Source organism: Paramormyrops kingsleyae, chromosome 19 (genome assembly GCF_048594095.1).
Source record: "Paramormyrops kingsleyae isolate MSU_618 chromosome 19, PKINGS_0.4, whole genome shotgun sequence".
Classification (NCBI taxonomy): domain Eukaryota; kingdom Metazoa; phylum Chordata; class Actinopteri; order Osteoglossiformes; family Mormyridae; genus Paramormyrops; species Paramormyrops kingsleyae.
Window position 1 is genome coordinate 30,728,722 of NC_132815.1, and position 25,832 is coordinate 30,754,553.

A 25,832-nucleotide genomic window follows, 5' to 3' on the forward strand; every position below is an offset into this window, starting at 1 on the left:
CCACAACCTCCCTCCTACTGGGGTTAGGTGGCTCCTTGGTGCCCAAGGGCCCACCTGCCTCCCCAGTCTCTTCTGGCTCTAAAGCTGGAAGCACCTGAAAGCGGTTAGAAACCGTTACTTCAGGTGATGCCGCCTCTGTGAACTGTGTACGCCCTTTTCTACGTCTACGACCTACGTTCACCCAGCTCTCTCGACCTACCTGTTCATCATTCTCCCCCCTCCCCGCTTGTGACGTACACATAGTCTCCCTAGAAGGCGTATTAACTCTCTCCTTTAACTCATTGCTATGCTGGATGAGAGCCAGTCGCTCCTCTAGGTCACGAACCTGGACCATGAGTGAGTCAACTAACCCACATCGCTCGCAGACGAAGTCCGACTGGACGCAAGCATCCAGAAGGGCAAACATCTTGCAAACACAACACTGAGCTGGCCCCATAATTACCTAACTCACTATGTCCCCGTCCTTTACTCCCAGCCCAGTATATTAATAGAGAATATTTAAACTTTTAGTTGATCTAATTAACGTATAGTTAAAACAAAGTGCCGAGTACTCTAAAACACTAAATTAACACTTGCGTTAAATCGGTACTTTATTATAAATTATCCGGCAGCGTCAGCGATAACAACCTTTAAATTTAACTTTTAAAATAACCAAATTTACAATTACTTACCCGAGATTAACTTCCTGCTGAACCACGTTTAGCTAAACTAAAGCGAAGTTGCTCTAGGGAGGCCAAAAAACCACAAAAACCCTCTCAAAGCAGGCTACTGCCGGAGCGGGAAAAAAAGTGGAAAATGTCCTCCCGGCCCCGACCGGCGACCGAGCAAAGCTCCGGAGCAACTGACCTTTTAGAGTTAATGTTACCGATGTTCGATAATATTACCCGCGGGTGTTTGATGCGAAGGACGCAAACAGAAACGCCACTCGCGCCCGCAGCTGTCGGTAACACTCACAAGGACAGACAAGTACACACGTCAAAATAAGAGTAAAAAATGAAAACAACAACAACCACCCACGTAACCGTGCTGGCACACAAACGCTCAAATATACTTTACAGACTAAGAATGAATGTCACTTGGGGGTTGAATAAAACTGATAATGATGTGAGCACAGAAAAGACATTTGTGGTTATTTCATTATAAATGTTATGTTATATTTGTCTGACTTACAAGTGCCTCTTTGATTTAATTGTAAACAAGATGACTGAAATGATCAAAATCAATGTCAAACTGGCCAAAACACTCAATTTCAGTGGGGGTTGAATAATTTTGAACACAACTGTAACATAGTGTGTGGAGAAAAAAAGGCACCGCACACAAACATCAAAACCTCATCCCCACTGTAAAACATGGCAGAGGGAGCATCATGGTTTGGGGCTGCTTTGCTGCCTCAGGGCCTGGACGGATTGTTGTCATTGATGGAAAAATGAATTCCAGAGTTTATCAAGGCATTTTGCAGGAAAACATAAGACCATCTGTCCGCCAACTGAAGCTCCGCAGAGGGTGGGTGATGCAACAGGACAATGACCCAAAGCATACAAGTAATTCAACAAAAGAATGGCTTCAACAGAACAAAATACGCCTTCTGGAGTGGCCCAGTCAGAGTCCTAACCTCAACCCGATTGAAATGCTGTGGCATGACCTTAAGAGAGCGATTCACACCAGACATCCCAAGAATATTCCTACACTGAAACAGTTTTGTGAAGAGGAGGGGTCCAAAATTACTCCAGATCGTTGTGCAGGTCTGATCTGCAACTACAGTAAATGTTTGGTTGAGGTTATTGCTGCCAAAGGAGGGTCAACCAGTTATTAAGTCCAAAGGTTCACATACTTTTTACACCCTGCACTGTGAATGTTTACATGTTATGTTCAATAAAAACATGAAAACATATAATGTTTGTGTAGTATTGTTTTAAGCAGACTGTGTTTTTCTATTGTTGTGACTTAGATGAAGATCAGAGCACATTTTATGACCAATTCATGCAAAACTCCACATAATCCCAAAGGGTTCACATACTTTTTCTTGCAACTGTATATAGCCTATTCGGGATGGCTAAAATAATCTAAAATATTGTGATGCCTGAATACTTATTTACATGTGAACTGCAGGAGTAAACCTCCAGAGGAAACGTGCAGGGGGCAGAATATGTAAACAGCATAGAGTGGAGGCAGGATTTTAACCACCAGCAAGAGAGGTGTGAAGAATGGTCCTGCAACAACAGGTGATTGCTGTACGTCACGTGATTTACAGGTGATTTACAATGGGCCTCATTCACCAACCGTTCTTACGAACAAATTTGTTCTTAAACCCCACGTACATACTTTTTTACGAAGATTCTTCACCAATGTTTTCTTATCTGAATTTGTTCTTAGCTAAGAACAGAATCTACGCACACTCAAGACCATTCGTATGCACATTCAAGTAATGATAGTTGGTACAAAATAATTGGTTATAGCAGTTTTGTTCATTCTACAGTTGATAAAATGATAGTATGAATAATTTATAAAAGTAAAATATGAAAAATAAATTTTAAAGTGTGAAAATTATTTTCATGGTAGTAACGGCAATCGTGGATTATAAATAGGTCTGATTCTGTGCATTGACCTTGCTATCAAAATCAGTTGGCCACACAATTTTCATCATTCAGGTTAAATGAATTGCTTCATTAGGAGATTGTTAATGATGCCACTGGTGGACCCCCAGACTCCCCAGGAGACGTCATACATTTATTTGCCAAAACACAACAACAGACTACATTCTGGATATCAACATCAACCCCCCTGACCTTTCCGAGGTCAAAACTGCCATCCTATCCCTAAAGAGGGGCAAGGCATGTGGCATGGATGCAATCCATGTGGAGATGCTAAAGGCTGACATTTTAACATCAACTAAAGTCCTTACTGATCTCTTCCAAAACATCTGGAACAATGATACCATCCCCAAAGACTGGTATAGAAGGCCTCATAGTCAAAATCCCAAAGAAAGGCAACACCAAAAACTGTGACAACTGGAGAGGAATCACCTTTCTGTCCTTCCCAAGCAAAGTGTTCTGCAGAGTCCTCCATAACAGAATGGAGCCAACCATTGACCCCAGGCTCAGACAAGAACAAGCAGGCTTCAGTAAAGGAAGAGGATGTATGGACCAGACTTTTGCACTGCGGAACATCCTAAAGCAGTGCTTAGAATGGAACACACCCCTATACATCAAGTTTGTTGATTTCAAGAAGGCATTTGATAGTGTCCATCGTAACACTCTTTGGAAGATACTCCAGTACAATGGAATCCCACCTAAGATAATTACAATCATAAAAATCTTCTATGAAAAATTTGAGTGCAGTGTCCTTATGGGCAACATTCTCACTGAATGGTTCCCTGCACAGTCCGGAGTGAGACAAGGGTGCATCATCTCTCCCATCCTCTTCCTACTTGCAATAGACTGGATCACAACCAACACAACAAGACACAAACCCAGAGGCATCCAATGGACCCTGTTCTCTCAGTTGGAAGACCATGACTTTGCAGACGACCTTGCTCTCCTTTCAACAAACCACTCCAACATGCAATCGAAAACTGACAGGCTCAACAAATATGCCAGACAGGCTGGACTTAACATAAACACCTCCAAAACCCAAGTGATGTGCATAAACTCCAACCGCACAGCACCCATCCAGGTGAATGGAACACCACTTGAGTTTGTGGAGGACTTCACTTAACTAGGCAGCCTTATCAGCAAGGACAGCGCTGTCCATAAAGACATTAGAGCAAGCTTGGGAAAGGCTCAGGGTGCCTTTTCCCAACTCCGTTCCATCTGGAAGTCTAATCAATACAGCCTAAAAACAAAGATGCTCCTGTACAACAGCAATGAGGTCTTCCACAACAGATGCCTCAGACGAATCTGCCAGATCTTTTGGCCCAACAAAATATCCAACCAACAACTATACTGTACAAGAAAACAAGCAGTCAAAGCATCACCAAGGACATTACATTAAGACGCTTAAGATGTATTGGACATGTGTTAAGGATGGAGCAAAACCACATCCCAAGAGTTGCCTTAAGATGGACACCACCTGAAAAAAGAAAATCTGTAAAATCCAAAAACACCTGCCGTAGAACTGTGGTACAGGAGCTTCAAAAGATGAACCTGTCATGGGGAGAAGCACAACATGCTGCAAAGGACCACATGCAATGGAGAGAGCTCATTGAAGCCTTTTGTCCCACAAGGGACGAAGAGGATTGATTGATTGATTGATTTGCATTTACGTCCTGTATTAATACTTCTACTTCAGCATTACTGAAGTTTTTTTTTCCTCTTAGTGCTAAGTGGCCCACAGCCAGCGTGTCTCTTCGCCATTCCTTGCACAAGGCCCTACAGACTCATGCCCTTTTATGGGAAATTGTGGGGCGTTTCCCTATGCTAATTAGAACAAATTGGCACACGCTTTCAGTTACAAAGACGTGGGATTCATCATGAATCTGACATAGGTTGTTCTTAAGTTTTGTAGGAACAAATTTCAGAGAATTATTAAGAAGATATTGGTGAATGAGGCCCGATGTCTCCAGCATTAGACCCTTGGTATAATAGTCTTGTGCTGCCCATTGCTGGATATAAACAACATTGTTACATTCTAGCTCCAAACAATACAGCACATAGTTAACATTTTTGTATTGCTTCAATCTTAGTGTACAGGAAAATGCACTAAAATTAAGGATTAATCGAAAGCTTTATTTTAAAAGCATGTTATATGATTTGAAAGTCTGGTTCTGTTGTGCACTCTAAACACCACGTTGATGAATAATTGACCTAGTAGACCTATATATATTTGAGTATTTCAAGTAGCATGCCCATTCTAATCAGATTCCTAAATGTGTTTTATTGAGTACTCATAAATAACGTTAACACGTCAGAATACAGCACTTCTATCAGATAGAAACGTACGCTCAATTGCATTTTGACATTGGGAAATGAGAAATCCTCTCAATATAGTGTTTAATTTGACCATGTCTTGATTTAATAAGCATTACATATGTACAATATTAAAACAAATTAACAAACTAGTTTATTGTATTTATGGTTATGACCTACCATAAACATTGTACCGATCAGCTAATCATTTCTTCCGTATTTGATATACTGTACTACCAGCCTAAGTAGGTCTAATTCAATTGCGCCATCTCGCGACGCATTTCTGGCATTTGGAGATTCACGTTATACACTCACCTAAAGGATTATTAGGAACACCATACTAATAAGGTGTTTGACCCCCTTTCGCCTTCAGAATTGCCTTAATTCTACGTGGCATTGATTCAACAAGGTGCTGAAAGCATTCTTTAGAAGTGTTGGCCCATATTGATAGGATAGCATCTTGCAGTTGATGGAGAGTTGTGGGATGCACATCCAGGTCCCAAAGCTCCCGTTCCACCACATCCCAAAGATGCTCTATTGGGTTGAGATCTGGTGACTGTGGGGGTCAGACTCATTGTCATGTTCAAGAAACCAATTTGAAATGATTCGAGCTTTGTGACATGGTGCATTATCCTGCTGGAAGTAGCCATCAGAGGATGGGTATATGGTGGTCATAAAGGGATGGACATGGTCAGAAACAATGCTCAGGTAGGCCGTGGCATTTAAACGATGCCCAATTGGCACGAAGGGGCCTAAAGTGTGCCAAGAAAACATCCCCCACACCATTACACCACCACCACCAGCCTGCACAGTGGTAACAAGGCATGATGGATCCATGTTCTCATTCTGTTTACGCCAAATTCTGACTCTACCATTTGAATGTCTCAACAGAAATCGATACTCATCAGACCAGGCAACATTTTTCCAGTCTTCAACTGTCCAATTTTGGTGAGCTCGTGCAAATTGTAGCCTCTTTTTCCTATTTGTAGTGGAGATGAGTGGTACCCAGTGGGGTCTTCTGCTGTTGTAGCCCATCCGCCTCAAGGTTGTGCGTGTTGTGGCTTTAAAAATGCTTTGCTGCATACTGTACCTCGGTTGTAACGAGTGGTTATTTCAGTCAAAGTTGCTCTTCTATCAGCTTGAATCAGTCGGCCCATTCTTCTCTGACCTCTAGCATCAACAAGGCATTTTCGCCCACAGGACTGCTGCATACTGGATGTTTTTCCCTTTGCACACCATTCTTTGTAAACCCTAGAAATGGTTGTGCGTGAAAATCCCAGTAACTGAGCAAATTGTGAAATACTCAGACCGGCCCGTCTGGCACCAACAACCATGCCACGCTCAAAATTGCTTAAATCACCTTTCTTTCCCATTCTTACATTCAGTTTGGAGTTCAGGAGATTGTCTTGACCAGGACCACACCCCTAAATGCATTGAAGCAACTGCCATGTGATTGGTTGATTAGATAATTGCATTAATGAGAAATTGAACAGGTGTTCCTAATAATCCTTTAGGTGAGTGTATAATAGCATACTTAAAATCTGCTAGATATTTGTGCAACAATGCAACAACTACATATAACAACGACAATCCAAAAAAAAACGATCTACTGAAAACATTGCACACGTTAATAACAAATTAAATGAAACATTCGCTGTGCAGAACAGTAATGAAAAAGCAAAACCATAATTCCTCACATATCGCTTCTCTACGATTAAAAAAATAATGATATACAAAATAATAAATACGAAAACAAGGATCTAGCAGCTAACGCTGCTTGAACCCCTCATCATATTGCAGTTCAGTACAACACGATCCCGATTTCAGTCCCCCACTTCCAACTCCGACCATTAAGTGGCGCTGCACTTTATGTCAAAGTATTGGTACAAAAAAACAACGAGCAAACGAGGGTGCTCCTATTGGATAAAGCGTAAGCGGTCATGTGACAGGCTGCCTGTGCCTGTGAGGGGCACGTATGACAGAACGTTTATGTGGTTCAGTTGTTGGTCGAACATTCGGAGACACGGAAACAAGAGCACATAGACGGTCGGATGGATCAATGAATTTAGAAAGGTGAGGGGGAGGAAGCGAGGTTAATTCTAACGGGTTCGTGGGTCACTCCGAGATTCATTTGCTGTGATTACTCAGGCATTCTTCAGTTTCTAGAGAACGGCCTGTACACTGATGTCGTTTGAGATGTAGCCTCAATCTTAATGCCAACTACCCTGGTAAAGCAAAATGCAGAAGATGAATTTTGCATTCTTGCATCGACCCTAAATTCTTTTCCAGGAATGACTATGGAGAATGATGAACTTCCGTCAGCGGATGGGATGGATAAGCGTGGGACTATATCTGCTGGCTAGTGCGGCTGCTTTCTACTATGTTTTCGAAATCAACCAGAAGTACAACCGGCTAACAATAGACATGGTGGAACAGTCGCCTGGGAAGGCTGCGCCACCTGGCGAGCCGTCCTCAGCGTCACCCGCATGGACTCACTGGTTAAACGTGCGGCTGCTGTCCTTTCCTTTTTGGGTATGGGCTACCATCTTACTTATCCCATACCTCCAGGTGTTCCTCTTCCTCTACTCCTGCACCCGTACGGACCCCAAAACCATCGGTTACTGCATCCTCCCCATCTGTTTGGCAATTCTCTGTAGTCGTCACCAGACGTTTGAAAAGGCGTCCAATCAGATCAGCCACCTGCAGCTGATTGACACTTAACGGGAACAATCAGATTCAACCTCCAGGATGTCTTTGATTGACAAATGGGCTGGTACAAAGCCATGTGTTTCAGGTAGCTCATTGGGTCATCTCATTTTGCATGGTGGCTGCTCTCTGTCCTTCCATTACATTTTTTTTGTGGGAGTATTACAATATGCATAATGCCGTAATTCTTTTTTTTTTTTTTACCATGGTAGCTGGCGATCCTTACAGCAGTAACCCTGTGCTAGTACAGCTTAAGAGTGTTGTAGCGAAGTAGCAACCAGCACCTGGCAACTGCATTGCAGTGTGGATCCTATATGGTGTGCTGAAGAGTAATATATGCCATGTTTGTTTCTATCTTTACTACAAATGGGGTATTTGTGTTCATCCCCACAGTGAACCAGTGTAGGGAAAGTGGTACATATTTCTTTACACCTATTTATGAGTTGAGTCCAAGTAGCATTTAGCTGCTGGATCTCTTTTGATTTTATTTATTTGTTTCTGGGATCTGGTGGCATTTTCCTGTTTGTCACTTTTCTTTAACTGAAAGTACAGTATCAATTCTCATGAGCTTATGTCTTTTAAGGCTTTTTGCACATAATGCTAATTTCTTTCAAAAGGTCATCAGCACACTTAACTGCTATGTTAGATTTGAAGATCTACCCTAAATATGGCTTTCTAGAATCAATGGCATTATTAGTATTAGTATTGGAAATCAGGAAACTTTACTACATTCTGCTTTTTTACTGTAGTGAATTACAGAATGGTTTATAACTGAGTCTGCGGACCAAATAATATAGGTCACATGAACTTCTAGGATCATTCTAAAATTAAGGCATTCTGAGTATGCTGACTTGATTTCCATTGAGTACTTTCATATTTTTGACAGTGATTTAAATTAACAATGTTTGCTTCCAACCATATCAGGTGGGAACAATTCACTCACGTTTATACTGGCAGTTCAATTTTGACTTGATGTCAACCCTTGTATTCCCTCATTATTATGTATGTACAGGCTATGATTTTTCATGAGGAAACCAGAGGAAGTTCTATGTGTCCACTGTGCAGGAGACAGTGAAACTTCAGATTTATAAATGGAACAGCCATGTTTAACATTCAAATGCACTTTGTTAATAAGTATTACCTGTGTTTATAGCTCTTTGTAAAAATGTGTATCTGTCTTTTTCACCACTGTCCAGCAGCCCTGGGAAGAAAACACAGTACAGATGTACACCAAAGGCCCGATGTCACAGAAATGAACCCTGTATTGATGTTCTCTTTATATGCAGAATGGAAAAGGCTGTTTTTAGTGGGTTTTTTTTTTTTTGAGGCTGTAGTGCTCACTCAGTAGAAAAGGGCTTGTCTTGACACACACACACCTTTTTTAACAAAGGGGAAATGTTGCTGTATGTCTTTTCGGCTTTTAAAAGAAAATGCACTTTAGATCATTTAATAATGATGCTGAAATAAAAGTTACAATCTGCAGAAATAAAATGTATTAAGGGCAAGAGAATGTCCATAGAAGTTTCCTGAAGATTATACACACACACTGTAAACCATGTGGACAAATGTACATATATCCCTTAATACTTCCTGCTCTCCTTGGCAGCAAAACAAATGAGTCAATACATAAAAAAGCACAAATGTCACACTTTTGATGAATGAGATCAAAACGAAGCAGCTGATGTTGAAGGCTGACATTCTTGGTGGAATATGGAGCCCCCTATCCAGTAAGGGGTAGGGGGGCTTTTCCCATCTTATTGCATATACCAATCAGACAGTCCCAAAGGTGGCCAACTTCTTTTTCAGGCACACACCACAGAACAGGAGACTCTATGCCTTAAGTGTCTTTGTGCGCTTGGCTGGAGGCCCTCTGCTTGTCCCTTTCTGTCTAGTCTTTGATTGGTCCTCCTCTTCTTCATCACCCTCATCTCCTTCCTCATCTGTCAAAAAAGAAAACATGAAGAACAAAGTTTCTGGCTGGTTTTGAAGTTTTCTTTCTGATGCACCTTGTAAAAAATACTTCATTTAGGTGAATAATTATTAGCCAGTTTAGTCTATTACATTAAAAACTCATAGGTAAAAAGGAAAACACAACACAACAATAAAAAACACATCAAGACAAAAAACAAGTTGAATATACAATAAAGCCTAAGACAATTGCACTTCAAATACCATCAAGCTCAAAATTGCTTTAAATGTATTTAGTGACTAAATCCTATAATATTTTTTATGACCAAATGATGTGGCAGGCGCAGAAAACATCTATTCAACTAGGTTTTTAGTACACATAAGTACCAACATTTCTGGGACATAAAGGCAGATAAGTAATTAACTATGCACAATGAGGATAGCAGAGATAAGCACCATTATGACAGCGCTGGCGATTACATAGTAATACATTTTGCTGTATAGTAAATAATAATGACCTCTGAATCTGGTATTTTTTCATTAAGACATACTATACGAACAATGCATTTTCAGCCCAAATAACGACAAACTATCTTGTGAATGACAATACGTCTGTTAAAAAGCGCAATACCATGCGATTCATCAACTATTACACTTATTATGTCCGGAGTTTGAAGCTATTTTACTGTATACTTACAGTAAAATACTGTATACTTTACTTACCTGAAATTGATCATTGACACTGGCACAGCCTCCCGCGGTCTCGATTGAGGGGGAAAACGCGAATCAAATTTTACCCTGAACTGTGCAACACTACTGTTTTTATGTTTTTAAAAAATGTTACGTTAGCCGAATGATTAGTCCAAATGCCAAAGGTACGCACGGAACGTGCAGCTGCAGACGCCCTCCGTTATTTAGTGCGATAGAAAATACTGGTAAAATCTTCTGTATTTCATAATTCAGTATGAATTATATTTAAAACGCAGCTCCAAAGATTCGCATCATCAATGGCCGTATCAACCCCAACGTCTCAAACACGCAAAGAACACCTCAAGATTTTAATACTTCAGGCAGGACCCGCGTAATAACATCCGTAGCAGTTATATGACAAGTTTTAATATTCAACAGACACCGTCGAAGCGCTATCGGCCGCACATTAACGACGGAGACATACCATCGGCGTTAAGCTGGTCCACGCCGTTTCCCGCAGTTCCTCCGTCCTGAGACACCAACTCCGTCAAGGCTTCTGACACATCGGCACTTAACGTGCGAATCCCAGATAAAACAGATTGGAGGCTTTTCTCTGTCTTAACGACGAATTCCCGGCTGTCACCATCTCGATATTTCAATTCCCCACGCAGCTCTGGCGCAGCCATACTCTACCAGTATTCCACACGTGACTTCCGACGTAATGACGTCACGAGCCTAATACGGATCTGGCGGCGGGGCTGTAGGAGGGTATGTGCCCACTTTCAGAACTACATGCGACTAACAAACCGGGGCGCTAGATTATGATTTAAATTGGCTAGCCTGAAAATACGTACTGGTATTTGTCTGCGATTCCTACATAATATTTTAGTAGGAAATTAGTCCATGGGAGTCGTTAGGTCTTACCACTTGGGTCTATAGCCCCGAGTATTTCCCGATGCCAATCTTCCTTCAAAAAAAAAGTCAAACTGCGGGTAAACTTGACTTAGCCCCCGATCTTTTCAAATACTTGAAATGCCCCTGAATTAGTTCAAATATTTTGCCTGCCCTAGAAACGATTTCATGTTTTATTTCAGCTAGCACCAAGAAATAACCGTTTAGAGCTCTCCTTTGTCTGTTCCTCAATAATCTTCATTCTAATGAAAAAGGTGCACACTATGCATTACCAGTGAATACGGTAGCCCGTCCTCCCCACCACCCCTGCCGTTTGCCCTGGAAAAGGAAGTGAGTCTTATTTTTTTCTATCTTTTTAAGCATGGCGGTAAACGAAGGGGACGAGGCGACTGTCTCTCTTGTAGACGTACTGGAGGAAGACGAGGAATTGGAGAACGAGGCGTCGGCAGTGCTGGGCGGTAGCGACTCGGAGAGGTGTTCATATCCGGAGGTAACACTAGCACTAGCCCTCGAGCCGCTTGTTGTTGCTGGCCGGGTCGCCGGAGCCCACTGCTCGCTTCCGAAGCTGGCCGGCGCCAATGTAAGGCTATGATGAAGGGCAGATGTGGGTGCACATCCAGATGTTTTTGGTGTAAATATTGGTATGATGCCACGTGTCTGGCCGCGCGTTTATAATTATGACTGCTGCAAATTCGATGAAATGTCTAAGTACCAGGCAGAATGCATCAAAAAGTATCTTGTTACAAATCAAATGTAACAAAATACTGGTGTGATAAAGTGTATTTAATTAAAATGCAAGTAATTTGAAAATACAGAAATACATGTGAAATAGTGACAATACACGACAAAGAAGTGTACCATTGCATCCCTAGTGTACGTGTAATATTTCCAAAATATCCAGCTTTCTGTAACTTTAAATACAACAAATAATTTTATATTTGACATGTCTTACAGTGTTAATTGTGAACTGAAAATGTTTTTTGTAACATTAGTAACGTAGTGAGAGTTTAACAAGCTGCACCTGCAGAAACTGGTTAATTGAGGTTGGGGGGATATCGTGGTTCCGTCTTCCAGAAACGCAAAAGGAGATTGTGAACGTTTGTATCACGGTCTTAAGTCTCGGTTTCAGAACCATCATGCCCTTAATTTACACCCAGTGTTTTTCACAGAATTAGTGGTGGTGGCTGACAAGGGTACCAGCAGAAATGGGGACTCGAGTTTTGTGACTTGGACTGGAAAATGTTGAAATTTCCACACATGCGAAGCATTAAGTGTACAATACTTCCAAACTATAAACACATCACGATATACGGCTGTGCACAGAGCAGGGGGTATTTTCCGTATGTCGCTTAAATCATCCAAGATCAGAAGCCTCATCTTGGATAAGTTAATGGCGTGAAACTCATCATGGTAAGTCGGTTTTTCAGACGACCCAGAGGAGTAGATTAGTCTAGCTAGATTCAATCATCCGAGATGATTGCGCGCACCCGCTCTGCTTGAAAAGCCCTTATACACTCACCTAAAGGATTATTAGGAACACCTGTTCAATTTGTCATTAATGCAATTATCTGATCAACCAATCACATGGCAGTTGCTTCAATGCATTTAAGGGTGTGGTCCTGGTTAAGACAATCTCCTGAACTCCAAACTGAATGTCAGAATGGGAAAGAAAGGTGATTTAAGCAATTTTGAGCGTGGCATGGTTGTTGGTGCCAGACGGGCCGGTCTGAGTATTTCACAATCTGCTCAGTTACTGGGATTTTCACGCACAACCATTTCTAGGGTTTACAAAGAATGGTGTGCAAAGGGAAAAACATCCAGTATGCGGCAGTCCTGTGGGCCTTGTTGATGCTAGAGGTCAGAGGAGAATGGGCCGACTGATTCAAGCTGATAGAAGAGCAACTTTGACTGAAATAACCACTCGTTACAACCGAGGTATGCAGCAAAGCATTTGTGAAGCCACAACACGCACAACCTTGAGGCGGATGGGCTACAACAGCAGAAGACCCCACCGGGTACCACTCATCTCCACTACAAATAGGAAAAAGAGGCTACAATTTGCACGAGCTCACCAAAATTGGACAGTTGAAGACTGGAAAAATGTTGCCTGGTCTGATGAGTATCGATTTCTGTTGAGACATTCAAATGGCGTCAGAATTTGCCGTAAACAGAATGAGAACATGGATCCATCATGCCTTGTTACTAGAGGTCGACCGATATTGAATTTTACCGATACCGATAGCTAGGTTGGTCCGTACTTGCCGATAACCGATTAATTAACCGATAGTTTTTAAAATGGATACTGGATTAAAAAAAAAACAACTAAATTAAAACATAACACTACATGTAAAATAGTACTAAACTTTATTACAAAAACCAAACAAAAAAACAGTACTGAATCATGAAAATGTGCTATATGAAATAAATATGAATATATTAATAAATATTGAGGTAAATTAAAGACATGCTTTCAAACTGAAAGAAAAAGTAACACTCCAAATAAATAAAAAAAAGTTACATACAAAATGAATTATAATAATAATTATATAATTATATAATATTATAATTATATATAATATTAATTATATAAATGTATATTATATGTGTAGTCTCCCACTATATTTGCTTCTATTTTGAAAACTTTTTTCTCTCTCCATAGGCAGAGGTTGACCAAACTGTTTGTGTAATCTGTTAACAACGCTCATTATATACCCGTCTTTTTAGGCAAGAACCAGATAATGAGTGTCACGTCATGAAATGGTTTTAATACGAAGGGAGCTGTATTACGTGATAACAAATTTAATAAAAACATCGTAAGTTAGGCCTATAATAGTAATGATTTCATTTCAAACAACAAATGTATTATATAGAGAAGGTGAGCAAAGTATCAACAGAGCTTTTTGAAACTCCGAATCAGTAAAACACTGCGTCGCAAAAAGATTCACTGTTTCGAAGCGCTCCAGTCGGATCCCCTCATCCCCCCAGCAAATCGCACCCTGTGCCTGAAGATAAAAAGAACTGAAATCGAATGCATTCCTGATGGTAACAATCATGACATTAAACATTTGGGTCGGACTTGCGTGTATTTTTGCCACATTATTTTAACCGCTTGATGTACTGCTAATGTTAGCGTCCTCTCAGCCTTGTCGACAAACATACTGCTGTTCTTTCTCCAATGCAGAATCTAATCAACAAATGAATTACTTTATATTGAGATGAAAACATGTACTGTAGTGTACTGTATACATACCTTTTCGCTGTCTGTGTTTTAAACGTGCATTTGAAGTGTCAGCGTTGTCCGTGCACCGCGCTCTCTCCAGGCAGCTTGCGCTCTCCTTGCAACTAACAGTATCACGTGTCAAAACAAAAGCATGTGCTTTACAGCGATTTTCGCCTATAGAGGCGGCTCTTGCCATAGATATTTTCAATTTCAATTTCAATTTCAAAAATCTTTATTTGTCCCCGAGGGGCAATTTAAAAGGCATAGAGGAGCAACGCACACAAATAACAGTAGTAACATTAAACGCAACCGATGACACACAGACACACAATAAACTATGAACATAATAAATGACTAAAAGTACAGAGGCAATAGTATGCATGATGGAGAAAGTGGGGGGGGGGGGAAAAGTGAGAGACTCAGATCTGAGGAGGTCTGGATTGTAGGGGGGAGGGGCAGATGGGAGTGTGAGGTGATAATGGTGGGTTTGGGAGGGTGTCAGGAGTTCAAAAGAAGGACAGCTTTAGGAACAAAGGACAACGGAGCCGGCGTTTGGAGGGGAGCCACTCAAAGGCAGTGTTCAGCGGGTGTGATGGGTCTTTAATGATTTTGAGTGCTAGCCTGTGTGTCTGCTGGTCACAGATGTGTGATAAGGATCTCAAGGGCAGACCAATAATCTTAGAACATATATATGTTGGCTCTCTCACTGTATAAGGACAACGGACCGTTCTCAGCCGCTTCAGCTCTGACGCAACCCGGAAAAACTATCGGCGTGGATTTTTGCCGATAACCGATAGTTCCGGGAATCAACTATCGGTGCCGATTAATCGGCAAAACCGATACATCGGTCGACCTCTACTTGTTACCACTGTGCAGGCTGCTGCTGGTGGTGTAATGGTGTGGGGGATGTTTTCTTGGCACACTTTAGGCCCCTTAGTGCCAATTGGGCATCGTTTAAATGCCACGGCCTACCTGAGCATTGTTTCTGACCATGTCCATCCCTTTATGACCACCATGTACCAATCCTTTGATGGCTACTTCCAGCAGGATAATGCACCATGTCACAAAGCTCGAATCATTTCAAATTGGTTTCTTGAACATGACAATGAGTTCACTGTACTAAAATGGCCCCCACAGTCACCAGATCTCAACCCAATAGAGCATCTTTGGCATGTGATGGAACGGGAGCTTCGTGCCCTGGATGTGCATCCCACAAATCTCCATCAACTGCAAGATGCTATCCTATCAATAAGGGCCAACATTTCTAAAGAATTCTTTCAGCACCTTGTTGAATCAATGCCACAAAGAATAAAGGCAGTTCTGAAGGCGAAAGGGGGTCAAGCACCGTATTAGTATGGTGTTCCTAATAATCCTTTAGGTGAGTGTATATCGAGTCTAGCAAACTTGATCAGCAAGTCTCTTTTAGCTTCCACAAAATGGTAAAAAAAAAAAAAAAAAAAACAGGGCGCATTTTTTACGCAATCCAAGCAGGACCTTTTATTAGAGGGATATGATGAATTCAAAGATTTAATATGTACTAAAGGTACAGTGTTTCAGTGGCGGCTGGTGAAGAAATTCTTGGTGGGGCTGACGTACCAATAGATTTCCCTTCCTAGTCCAGTATAAGCATTCAAATGAACAGTCAGAAAATGACAACAGTTTCACAATCATAATTTAATTTCCTTCTTAAAATCAGCAGTTTCACAGATAAAGTAAATTAACAATTTACAGCTACAGTTATTTCGGGCTTGTCGGGTCCCAGCTCCTTAACGTGGATTTTTTTCCACCATCGTCCTTCTTGCAAAAGGGTAATTCAATAACGATCTCACCGAATTTGGTGGAAGCTGCCCCTCAACTGTCGTCATCGCCATCATCTCTCTCTGACTGACTGACCTGAGAGCAATCCAAAACTTTCCGGCTGAACAAGTAATCCACGTATGAAAAACACTAGAGCCAGAGAACCGTGACGTCAGACAATGTGTGTGATAATTTAGCACAGGGGTGTCCATACTTTTTCAGCTAGCGATCTACTTATAAGTGATCTACAAGTGAAAATGATCTACCTACTATAAAAATGCAAAGCATATATTTACTTATAAATATATTGAGTATTCTTTATTATTAATTTTCCTTTGGGATAGAGTACTTTTGAACTGAACTGGGATTTTAGTTCCTTCACCTTTCTCAGCTCGCTTTTCGGAGGGAAGTTATATGATCGCCAGACTCTTTTGGATCTCCAACTTTCGGCCAATGATCTAGTAAAGTTGAGCTATGCTGGTCATAATACTGGTCATAAAACTTTGCCCCTGTTCCTGTCGGACATCCCGGCTCACCTGTGTCGTGTCCCGATTACACCCCTCCGGCGTAAGCGCTGGTGGCGACGCAGCAGCCAGCAGGTGAAGCTGAAAGCTTTGTTAGGGCACACTTTTACGCCTTTTTTCAAAAAATACGAAGCGGCGCCTCACTTCTCTTTCCCTCGACGTTCGCTGGAACCTGTCGACGCCTGGCTGGTACTGGTTGTTGGCCTTGATGGGATGTTCCAGCCCCGAAAACCCTGCTCTCCTCGTCCCCGCTGGCGTGGGGTGAATCTGCGGAACCTGCGGCCTCTGTGTCGGGCTTCCAAGACGGCTAACGTCATTTTCTTATTGTGGAAGATTTTAATGCTAGGTCCCTAACAAACAAAACTTTTATCCTGAAGGATATTTTCACATCCCAAGGATTGGACTTTGTGTGAGATGTGGCTGAGCGCTGGTGAGTGCAGCATCTTCTCTGAACTTTTACCTGATGATTGCTGCTATTTTAATTCCCCGCGGATGTTGGGCCGAGGAGGAGGAATAGCAACGATTTTTAAAAGTCGTTTTAAGTGTAAGCAACTATCAACACCGTTGCCATTCACCTGCTTTGAACTCCATGTGTTTGAGCTGGGCTGCTCTCACACTGTGTTCTGTGTGGTGGTTTATCGCCCTCCAAAATACAATAAAGACTTTGTGAACAACTTTGCTGACTTCTTGGCTGAATACATGCCAAAATATGATCATTTTCTTATTGTGGAAGATTTTAATATTCATGGTAAAGGGCTTTTTAAACCTTATCGATTCTTTTAATCTTGTGCAATGTGTGGCCAGCCCCACACATGAACGTGGGCACACACTTGACCTTGTTTTATCTCATGGTTTGCCTGTTTCTAACTTAGAGATTTGTGATGCTGTGTTTTCTGACCATATGCCTGTGATATTTGAAGTTGCCCTCGTCTGTGCTACAGTTAAACCTTGGACTGCTGCTCACCGTTGTCGTGTTAACTCCTCCACTGCTGAGCAGTTTACAGCAGTGTTTAACTAGATCTGTAAAATCCCAGAGCTTTTTAACAGCCAGACTGAGGAGCTTAGCTCATCGTTCTACTCCACCTGCCGGACTGCTTTGGACATGGTGGCTCCATTAAAAACCAGACAGCCTAAAACTAAATCGGAGCCCTGGCTGAACAACTCGACCAGAGCTGTCAGACGTGAGTGTCGCCGAGCTGGGCGCAAGTGGAAAAAAGACAGACTGCAAGTGTCATTTCAGATGTTAAAGGACTGTTGGCGCCATTATCAATCAATTGTAAAAGATGCCAAAAGAAAACACTTCTCTGACTTAATTCTGTCAAATTGTCTCAATCCTCGTGTTTTATTTAAGACCATTGACTTTGTTCTTAATGCACCTCAGACAGATTGTATCGAGCCTTCCCCTGTAGCATGTGAGAATATTTTTACGATTTTTTTCTTGAGAAGGTCTCCTTCACTAGGGCTCAGATCTCTCTTAGTCTTGACCCCTCAGTCTCTGTTCCCTGCCCCGCTGTGTTTGACAGGTTTGAGCCTGTGACCTTGTCCTATTTAGAGGAGATTGTTGGTCGTTTGAAGCCTGCTGGGTCTCCAAACGATGCTGTCCCTCCTAAGTTCTTTAAACAGGTTTTGTCCACAGTTGGACCTTTGGTTCTTAAACTGATAAATCAGTTTGTCAGGTGTGGTCCCTATGGATTTTAAACATGCAGTAGTCAAACCGTTGATTAAAAAAACCTGCTCTTTACCCCACGGTTCTTGCAAATTATAAGCCTATCTCCAAACTGCCTTTTCTTTCTAAAATTATTGAAAAATTATCCTCTTCTCGTTGTATCTACTCCCTCTTGGTATTATATTGAGAAAACATGGCATTGCATTTCATTTTTATGCTGATGACTGTCAGATCTATGTCACTCTAAAATAAAAAGGCACATACTCTGTGTAGCCATTACTTCAGTGTCTCGATGACATTAAAGCCTGGATGGCTCTTAACTTTTTAAAATTTAATAAGAAGACTGAGGTGATGGTTTTTGGTAACCCTACTGGGACCCCCAGTGTGTACTTAGATTCCTTGGACCAGTATAAAAAGCAAGTTGTCAGGAACCTGGGGGTTAACGTGGACGCTGAGCTCAAGTTTGACAGTCAAATTAAGGCAGTTATAAAATCAAGCTTCTTCCAGCTGAGGCAGCTGGCTAAAAAAAAAAGCCAATTCTTTCCCAGCAACACTTTGAGACCGTAATCCCTGCCTTTGTGACCACCCGGCTGGATTACTGTAATGCAATTTATTTTGGGGTCAGTGCTTCATCCATCGTTCACCTCCAGAGGGTGCAAAATGCTGCTGCTCATCTTTTAACTGGCACTCGGAAGTTTGAGCACAATTCCCCCATTTTAGCTTGACTCCACTCTCTGCCCATTTCTTTTAAGATTCATCTTTAAAAACAAACAAAAGAATTTTAAGCCCTCCATGACCTTGCCCCATCCTATCTCTCAGAGTTGCTACTGCCTTATACACCCACCCGCTCTCTCAGGTTAGCCGATCAGCTGCTCCTGAATGTACCCAGGACTAAGCATAAACTTACAGGAGACCGTGCTTTTGCTGTAGCAGCTCCCAAACTGTGGAACAATCTGCCTTTAGAGATTAGACAGGCCTCTTCTCTGTCTGTTTTTAAATCACTTCTGAAAACCCATCTTTATACCCTGGCCTTTGACACCTTATGAGATGTTTGCTTTAGCTCTTTTATTTTTGATTGTTTTAGTTAGTTATATGTTCTTTTATATTGTTTTAATATAAATCTGTTATTTATTATGTGTTTTATTTTGTTCTTATTTACTGTACAGTACTGTACAGGTTGTTTCAAGTGCTTTATAAATAAAGCTAGATTGGATTGCATTGGAAATAAATTGGAGGCTGACTAGGCGACTCGGTAGCTTACTAGAGTTTTGCAGCAGCTGGCGCGGTTGAACGCGTCATCCATCCTCTTTTTTTTTTTTTTGTAATGCGATCTACCCACACTACCTTTGCGATTGATGTATTGGGCACCCCTGATTTACCAGATATCTCGCAAAACACCATTTAGTTTCTGACATACATTTATAAGTCAGACTGTATTTTCTTACAACTTAAAAACGGCCTGCAACTTTGTTTTTCCATGACCAGGAATCTTCAAGGAAAGAAGCTTCTTTGGTGCTCGGTGCAAAATGCCTAGAGGTGAAGTATATAGTAAAATATACTATCAGATATTGCTCACAGAATGTCATTATTGGACAGAAAAACAGCAATTAAACAGCAGTGCTGTGCTCTAGAACTTGTGAATTAACTTGCTAACCTGTTAGTGGCATTCCAATTCATTTCAACAGGCGTGCTCATGTAGGGACATCTTGTGGTTTGTCATATATGGAAGCCTTCATTAGTGATAAATCGGGCTAGCTACTTTTATTCCTAAGGACAAAATTAATTTCTGTCAGCTAAATGTAGGCATTTTTCTAAGCACTGAGCCTATTACTTCAAAGGCATTTGAAATAGAGATTACTTTGAATATGTATATAAGCTTAAGGAGGTATGAGCCATGCAGTTTTTAACTATTCAAGTGGTGATTCCCATTTAGTTGCATCAGTTACTAATAGAAAAAAACAAATAGGCTGTTAAATATTTTTGATAAATAGTAACGTCAAATTGGAACCATGATGGAGACTTGGAACTTGACTCAGGCTCTTATTTTGTAACTGGTGAATATCTTTGGGTTCCAGTATGTGAGTGTACATGTACAAGGAGGCACACCAATGCTTTGTTAAATTAATTACCATAATGCGTGAATTTTGTAAGAAGCTAAGCATTTTGCTAATGTAATTTTAAAACTTCAAAAATAACATGATTATGACATCCCTTGCAGGAAAGTTTGGCAGGGGTGCAGTTGAGCATCGAAGATGTAGGACGTGTCTCCAGTTTGCTCCGTGAGTTTGTGATAATTGAAACTTTTCAACGCAGTTTTCTTTACATGATTTAATTGGTGCTCAGTTGATTAAAGCACAGGGGCAGCTTCAGTTTATTTATTCTCATTATTTGGGACATTCTTGGCAACTTTACGAATGAAAACCAAGTCGAGTCGTGCAGGCCGCGTGAAAGCACTCAACAGAGCCCGGTTCGCCATCGAGGGATGCGGCGGGCGATGATAGTGCATGCAATCTTGGTCAGTTACGAGCTATGTTGGACATACTGATGAGTGACATTTGCAGCAAAATTGACCCGCTGTCGTCTGATTTGCGTGCGGAGATTTCGTCAGTGAGAGAGGAGTTGAGACATGCCATTGAGCCTGTGCAGCAAAAACTTTGCTCCCATGACCAGCTTATCGCCGAACTCGAGTGCGCATCCACGGACTACAGTGACTCGTTAACCACGCTGAACTCTACGGTCTCCACGCTTAAAGTTCAAGTTCAGTTGCTAACAGATAAATGTGAAGACCTTGAGGGAAGAGCGAGGAGGAACAACATAAGGTTGGTTGGGGTGCCGGAGGGGATCGAAGGTGTGCGCCTGACTGAGTTTGTTGTGTAACTGTTGAAAGAGGTGCTCTGCCTGGATGACGTGCTCCTGCTCGACCGTGCGCATCGCACTCTTCAACCTAAACCTAAGGATGGTGTACAACCAAGGCCGTTCGTTATTAGACTGCATTTCTTTCATGTGAGGAATGATATTCTACGTCGGGCCGGAGACGGCTCCCGGACGTCTCCTCTTCTTTACCAGGGCAAAAGATTTATTTTTCCGTACTATACATCTGCAGTTGCCAAGAAACGTGCTGCATTTTCGGACGTTAAACGTCGGCTGCTTTCATGCCCCGGGGTGAAGTATGGCTTAAGATTCCCCGCAACCCTTAGGATCACTCTGCTGGGCGGAGATACGCGCAGTTTTGAGGATCCGGCCACCGTAATAGACTAACACAAATCTTAAGTCTGTGGTCTCCTCCGGTACTACAGTCTGAGAACGATGCTGGCCGCCTGGTAGGCCAATTGGTTATCTCATTGTTCTTGATTGTTATGCTGTTCCCTTTCTCATTTCTATTTGGGCCTATATCTATATGAGCCACTTTGAAGGGGTAAATGTTATTACTGTGTTGTCTTTATATTTCTTTTCTTATATCGCAGACTCTTAGGGGCACTTGCCTTAGATGTTGTTGTGGCGCAATCTGAATGTCTCTGCTATTTCTTGGGTTTTGCTTGTGTCTTGGTTGGCAGGACGCTTCAGCTTTTATTATTTATTATTGCATGGTTACCTTTATTTTCTATTTATAATGTTACGGCTGTTAGACATTCCATACTACACTGTATGTGCATGCACTGATCTATTAGTTTAAATTGTGGCATTGTCTACGTTAACAGTCAGAACAGTCAGGGACTGGTCTTAAATTAATTACTTGGAACTGTAATGGTTTAAATAACCCGATTAAGCGTAGTAAGGTGCTCCATCACCTTCAACAGTTAGGTGCTCATATAGTCTTCCTCCAAGAGACTCATTTAGATCTCTCTAGCCACATTAGATTACAGAGGAGATGGGTCGGTCAAATGTTCCATTCCTCATTTAGAGGAAAATGTAGGGGTGTGGCTATTTTGATTCCCAAGTCTGTTCCCTTTTTATGTTCTAATGTTATCCGAGATCCTAACGGGAGATTTGTTTTTGTGACAGGACAGTTATATAACAATCCAGTAATTTTCGCCAATATATACGGCCCTAATCGGGATAATGAAAGTTTTTTTTCCGATTAATGTTTTCTAGATTGCTTGACATGTCTACACACATGCTTATCATGGGAGGTGACATCAACTGCTCCATATTGGATCGTTCTTCCTCTAGAACTGGTGCGCCCTCAAAGTCTTCTAAAACTATCTTGTCCTTTATGGATGAGTTTTCTATTTCCGATCCTTGGCATTTTCTTAATCAATTCGGGAGACAATATTCCTTCTTTTCACATGGCTACCATACCTTTACCCGTATCGATTACTTATAGATAATCGACTTCTCCATTCAGTTCGGTCATGTGTGTATAACCCTATTGTAATATCAGATCAAGCCCCGGTAACATTAGAACTGTACATAAAGGAACGTGATAGCCCACGCCCCCCCTGGTGTCTTAACACACGGCTATTGCTTAACAGGGATTTTGTCAACTTTGTTTGTACTCAAATTGACTTTTTTCTTTCTGTTAATATGACTCCCAGGGGTTTCAGCTTCACTTCTTTGGGAAACTTTGAAGGTGTACATAAGAGGTGAAATTATTTCATATTGCAGTTTTGAGAATAAGCAAAGGAGAAGTAAGTTACAAGAATTAAGCCAGCATATCGGTCAGCTTGATAAGATTTATGCCTCCTGTCCGTCCCCAAACTTGTGCAAGGAGCGTCTTTCTCTTCAGGCAGAGTTTGATATCCTTTCTACTAGGGCTGCACGATATTGGGAATAAATCACATTGCAATATTTATTCTTTCTGCGATATATATTGGGATTTTAAAAATTCTAATTAGTTCAATAGCTCTATTGCAGGGGTATTCAACTAAAATTTAAAGAGGTCCAGTTAGAGAAAATTTCTTGAAGCAAAGGTCCGGAAGATCATAATGTCTAACTATTTAGTGTGACGTATATTTAAGTAGCATATCAGTTGTATCAACATTGCATGTAATCAGTACCTGACTGTCAAATCAAATTAATTCAGTGCAATTCAATTCGAGATGTCTGCACACACATGTAACAGTTCTTACCTTGTAAATAGTATGCTTTTGTATTTAACCATGTAAACACACTTTTGACGTAGCTCATTTTAGGTTTATAATGGAATAATATAGATTTACCGTAAGATTTCCTGCGCAAGTCTGAAATCATGAGTGGCGTGCCAGATGCTGAAAACGTACAATTTTTATTTCACCTGAGTTGATCTATATAACAGATAATATTACTTTATACATATGTTAAAAAGCGGAAACTTCCACGAACATGAAATCACCAGTAAACTATGTCTATTTATCCAACATGTTATATAATACATACTGTATTTGAAAACTTTTCAGCTATATGATTTCAGGACAGACCAGCCACTCTCTTGGGAACATTACGGCTTTTTGGTCGCTTTGCTGCTGTTATTAACACTAATGGCACATTAGCGCAGACAAAGGGCTATCGGTCCAGGTCCGTATGGGACAGCTTCTGGGTCCGGGTCCGGCGCAGTCCACCTGTTAGTGACCGCTGCTGTATTGGTATAATTAATCATTCTAGAAAGATTGACCTGATTTAGCCCAAATATATTTGAAATGATAACTTAATCAGTACTAAACAGAGCATGAGCATTAAACTATGGAAGCTTATCGCATATGAGAGTTAACATGAGTGACAAAATAATGCTGGGTTAAATGGTTAGAATGTTTGTGCTTGGTGGTTCGTTCTGTGATCGACATGTTTGTTAGCTGCCCGTGCAAAGCTGCGTGTTGGCTCCGTATCCGAAAACCTTTAAATTGATCTAAATTATATTAGACAGACTTTTGTGGATTGTTTAAGAATAAGAACAGTGTGACATTTGTTAGTTCAGCAAAAACACCAAAAGCGTTGTCCACGCCGCTTAATTTAATTTGCGTTACTTAACATCGCACATCCTGCGATGTGACTATTGCACGTGCGTACATCGCAATGACGATGCTGTCCAGCAATGAAGTCCAGCAAACTCTTAGCTCATCAGTTACGGCAGGCCTCCTCCTCTCATCAAATTTTACAAATTCATGCCTCTTGTGGCCTAACAACAGATCCATTAGAAATTAATGACCATTTTAAACAGTTTTACTCCTTATATTAGTTAGAGACCGATTCATCTTCGTTTGACAATTTTTTCGATTCATTAGATTTGGTTAAAGTGGACCCGGTCTCAGTTCAGAGGCTGGAAGAGCCAATTACTGTGGACGAGCTTAAAAGAGCCACACTATCCATGCAATCTGGGAAATGTCCAGGTTCGGACGGTTTTCCAGTGGAGTTTTATAAGATTTTCTTTGATAAACTAAGACCTATTTTGATTGAAATGTTTATTGAATTGTTTGAACTGCTTATATTGCCCCAACACTTAACCAGGCTTCAATATCTCTAATTTTGAAAAAGAAAAGGACCCATTGTTATGTTCAAGCTATCGTCCTATAAGTTTACTATGCATAGATGTAAAACTTTTATCCAAATTATTAGCTATGCGATTGGAATCTGTTTTGCCCTCCATTATTTCTCCTGATCAAACGGGGTTTATCCAGAACAGACACTCTTTCTATAACCTTAGTTGACTTTTCAGTGTCATGTACAGCACTCCAGGTTCATCTGGCTCAGAGGCCCTGATTTCTTTAGATGCAGAGAAAGCCTTTGACCGGGTGGAGTGGGATTATCTGTTTCATGCATTGGAGCGATTTGGATTTGGTCAGAGTTTCATTTCCTGGATACAATTGCTCTATTCTTCCCCTATGGCATCAGTTAGAACAAATAATATTCATTCAGGGTATTTTCCTTTGTTTCGTTCCACTCGTCAGGGTTGCCCATTAAGTCCTGTTTTATTTGCTGTTGCCATTGAACCACCCGCCGTTGCCCTCCAGTCCGATTCTCGTATAACTGGACTGGTTAGAAACGGTCTTGAACAGTGTCTCTCTTTATGCAGATGATTTGCTGCTTTATATTATTGCTAATTGTTCTGTTTCAATTCCTGCTGTGCTTGATATTCTCGAGTCATTTGGTTGCATTTCTGGTTATAAGATAAACTTGGACAAGAACGAATTCCTTCCATTGAACAATGCTGCCCGTAATACATCTTTGGATTTTCCATTCAAAATTGTTCAATTGGGTTTTACATACCTTGGTATTCAGGTGAGAGCCAAATTTAAGGACTTGTTTAAGTTCAATTTTGCCCCATTGCTGACTCAGATTCAGGAAGATTTTCATCGCTAGTCGTTATTGCCCTTGTCCCTGATAGCCCGGGTTAACATGGTCAAATTGAATTTTCTCCCCAAATTGTCTTATCTTTTTCCAGTGCATACCAGTATTTCTTCCTCAAACCTTTTTTTCCAAAACTGGACTCTTTAGTTTCAGAGTTTATTTGGAATAAGAAAGTTCTTCGACTCAGGAGAGAACTTTTACAGAATCCAAAGTCCCTTGGTGGTTTGGCCTTGCCTAATTTCAGG

The 25,832-nt window shown here is 41.1% G+C and overlaps 2 protein-coding genes and 1 long non-coding RNA gene across 5 annotated transcripts in view; 2 read left to right on the forward strand and 1 right to left on the reverse strand.

The window, feature by feature from the left end:
- Window positions 1-6,828: 6,828 nt before the first annotated feature.
- LOC140580858 (lysosomal enzyme trafficking factor-like) lies at window positions 6,829-8,937 on the forward strand. Its single transcript, XM_072702505.1, has 2 exons — window positions 6,829-6,977; window positions 7,194-8,937. Exon 2 carries the CDS (start codon window positions 7,209-7,211, stop codon window positions 7,623-7,625), a length of 417 nt encoding a protein of 138 aa, XP_072558606.1. The 5' UTR covers window positions 6,829-6,977; window positions 7,194-7,208; the 3' UTR covers window positions 7,626-8,937.
- Window positions 8,938-10,856: 1,919 nt separating this feature from the next.
- The window catches only part of LOC140577590 (putative E3 ubiquitin-protein ligase UBR7), a 39,184-nt gene continuing 24,208 nt past the window's right edge, over window positions 10,857-25,832 (forward strand). For 2 of the 3 annotated variants that reach the window (XM_072702502.1, XM_072702504.1), the window contains exons 1-2: window positions 10,857-10,976; window positions 11,481-11,610. In XM_072702502.1, coding sequence (XP_072558603.1) covers window positions 11,482-11,610 — 129 coding nt within the window. In that variant the 5' untranslated portion in view covers window positions 10,857-10,976; window position 11,481. Of the gene's footprint in view, window positions 10,977-11,090; window positions 11,201-11,480; window positions 11,611-25,832 lie in introns of those variants that run through there. The other variant, XM_072702503.1, reaches the window with a different exon arrangement.
- LOC140581172 (uncharacterized) lies at window positions 13,468-14,536 on the reverse strand. The gene is made up of 2 exons (XR_011984239.1): window positions 14,371-14,536; window positions 13,468-14,122 (listed from the first exon to the last, which is right to left on the reverse strand). It is a non-coding gene; the product is annotated as an uncharacterized lncRNA (long non-coding RNA).

Coding starts and splice junctions, on each gene's coding strand:
- LOC140580858 (XM_072702505.1), top strand. CDS start 7,209: ATGATGAACTTCCGTCAGCGGATGGGATGGATAAGCGTGGGACTATAT.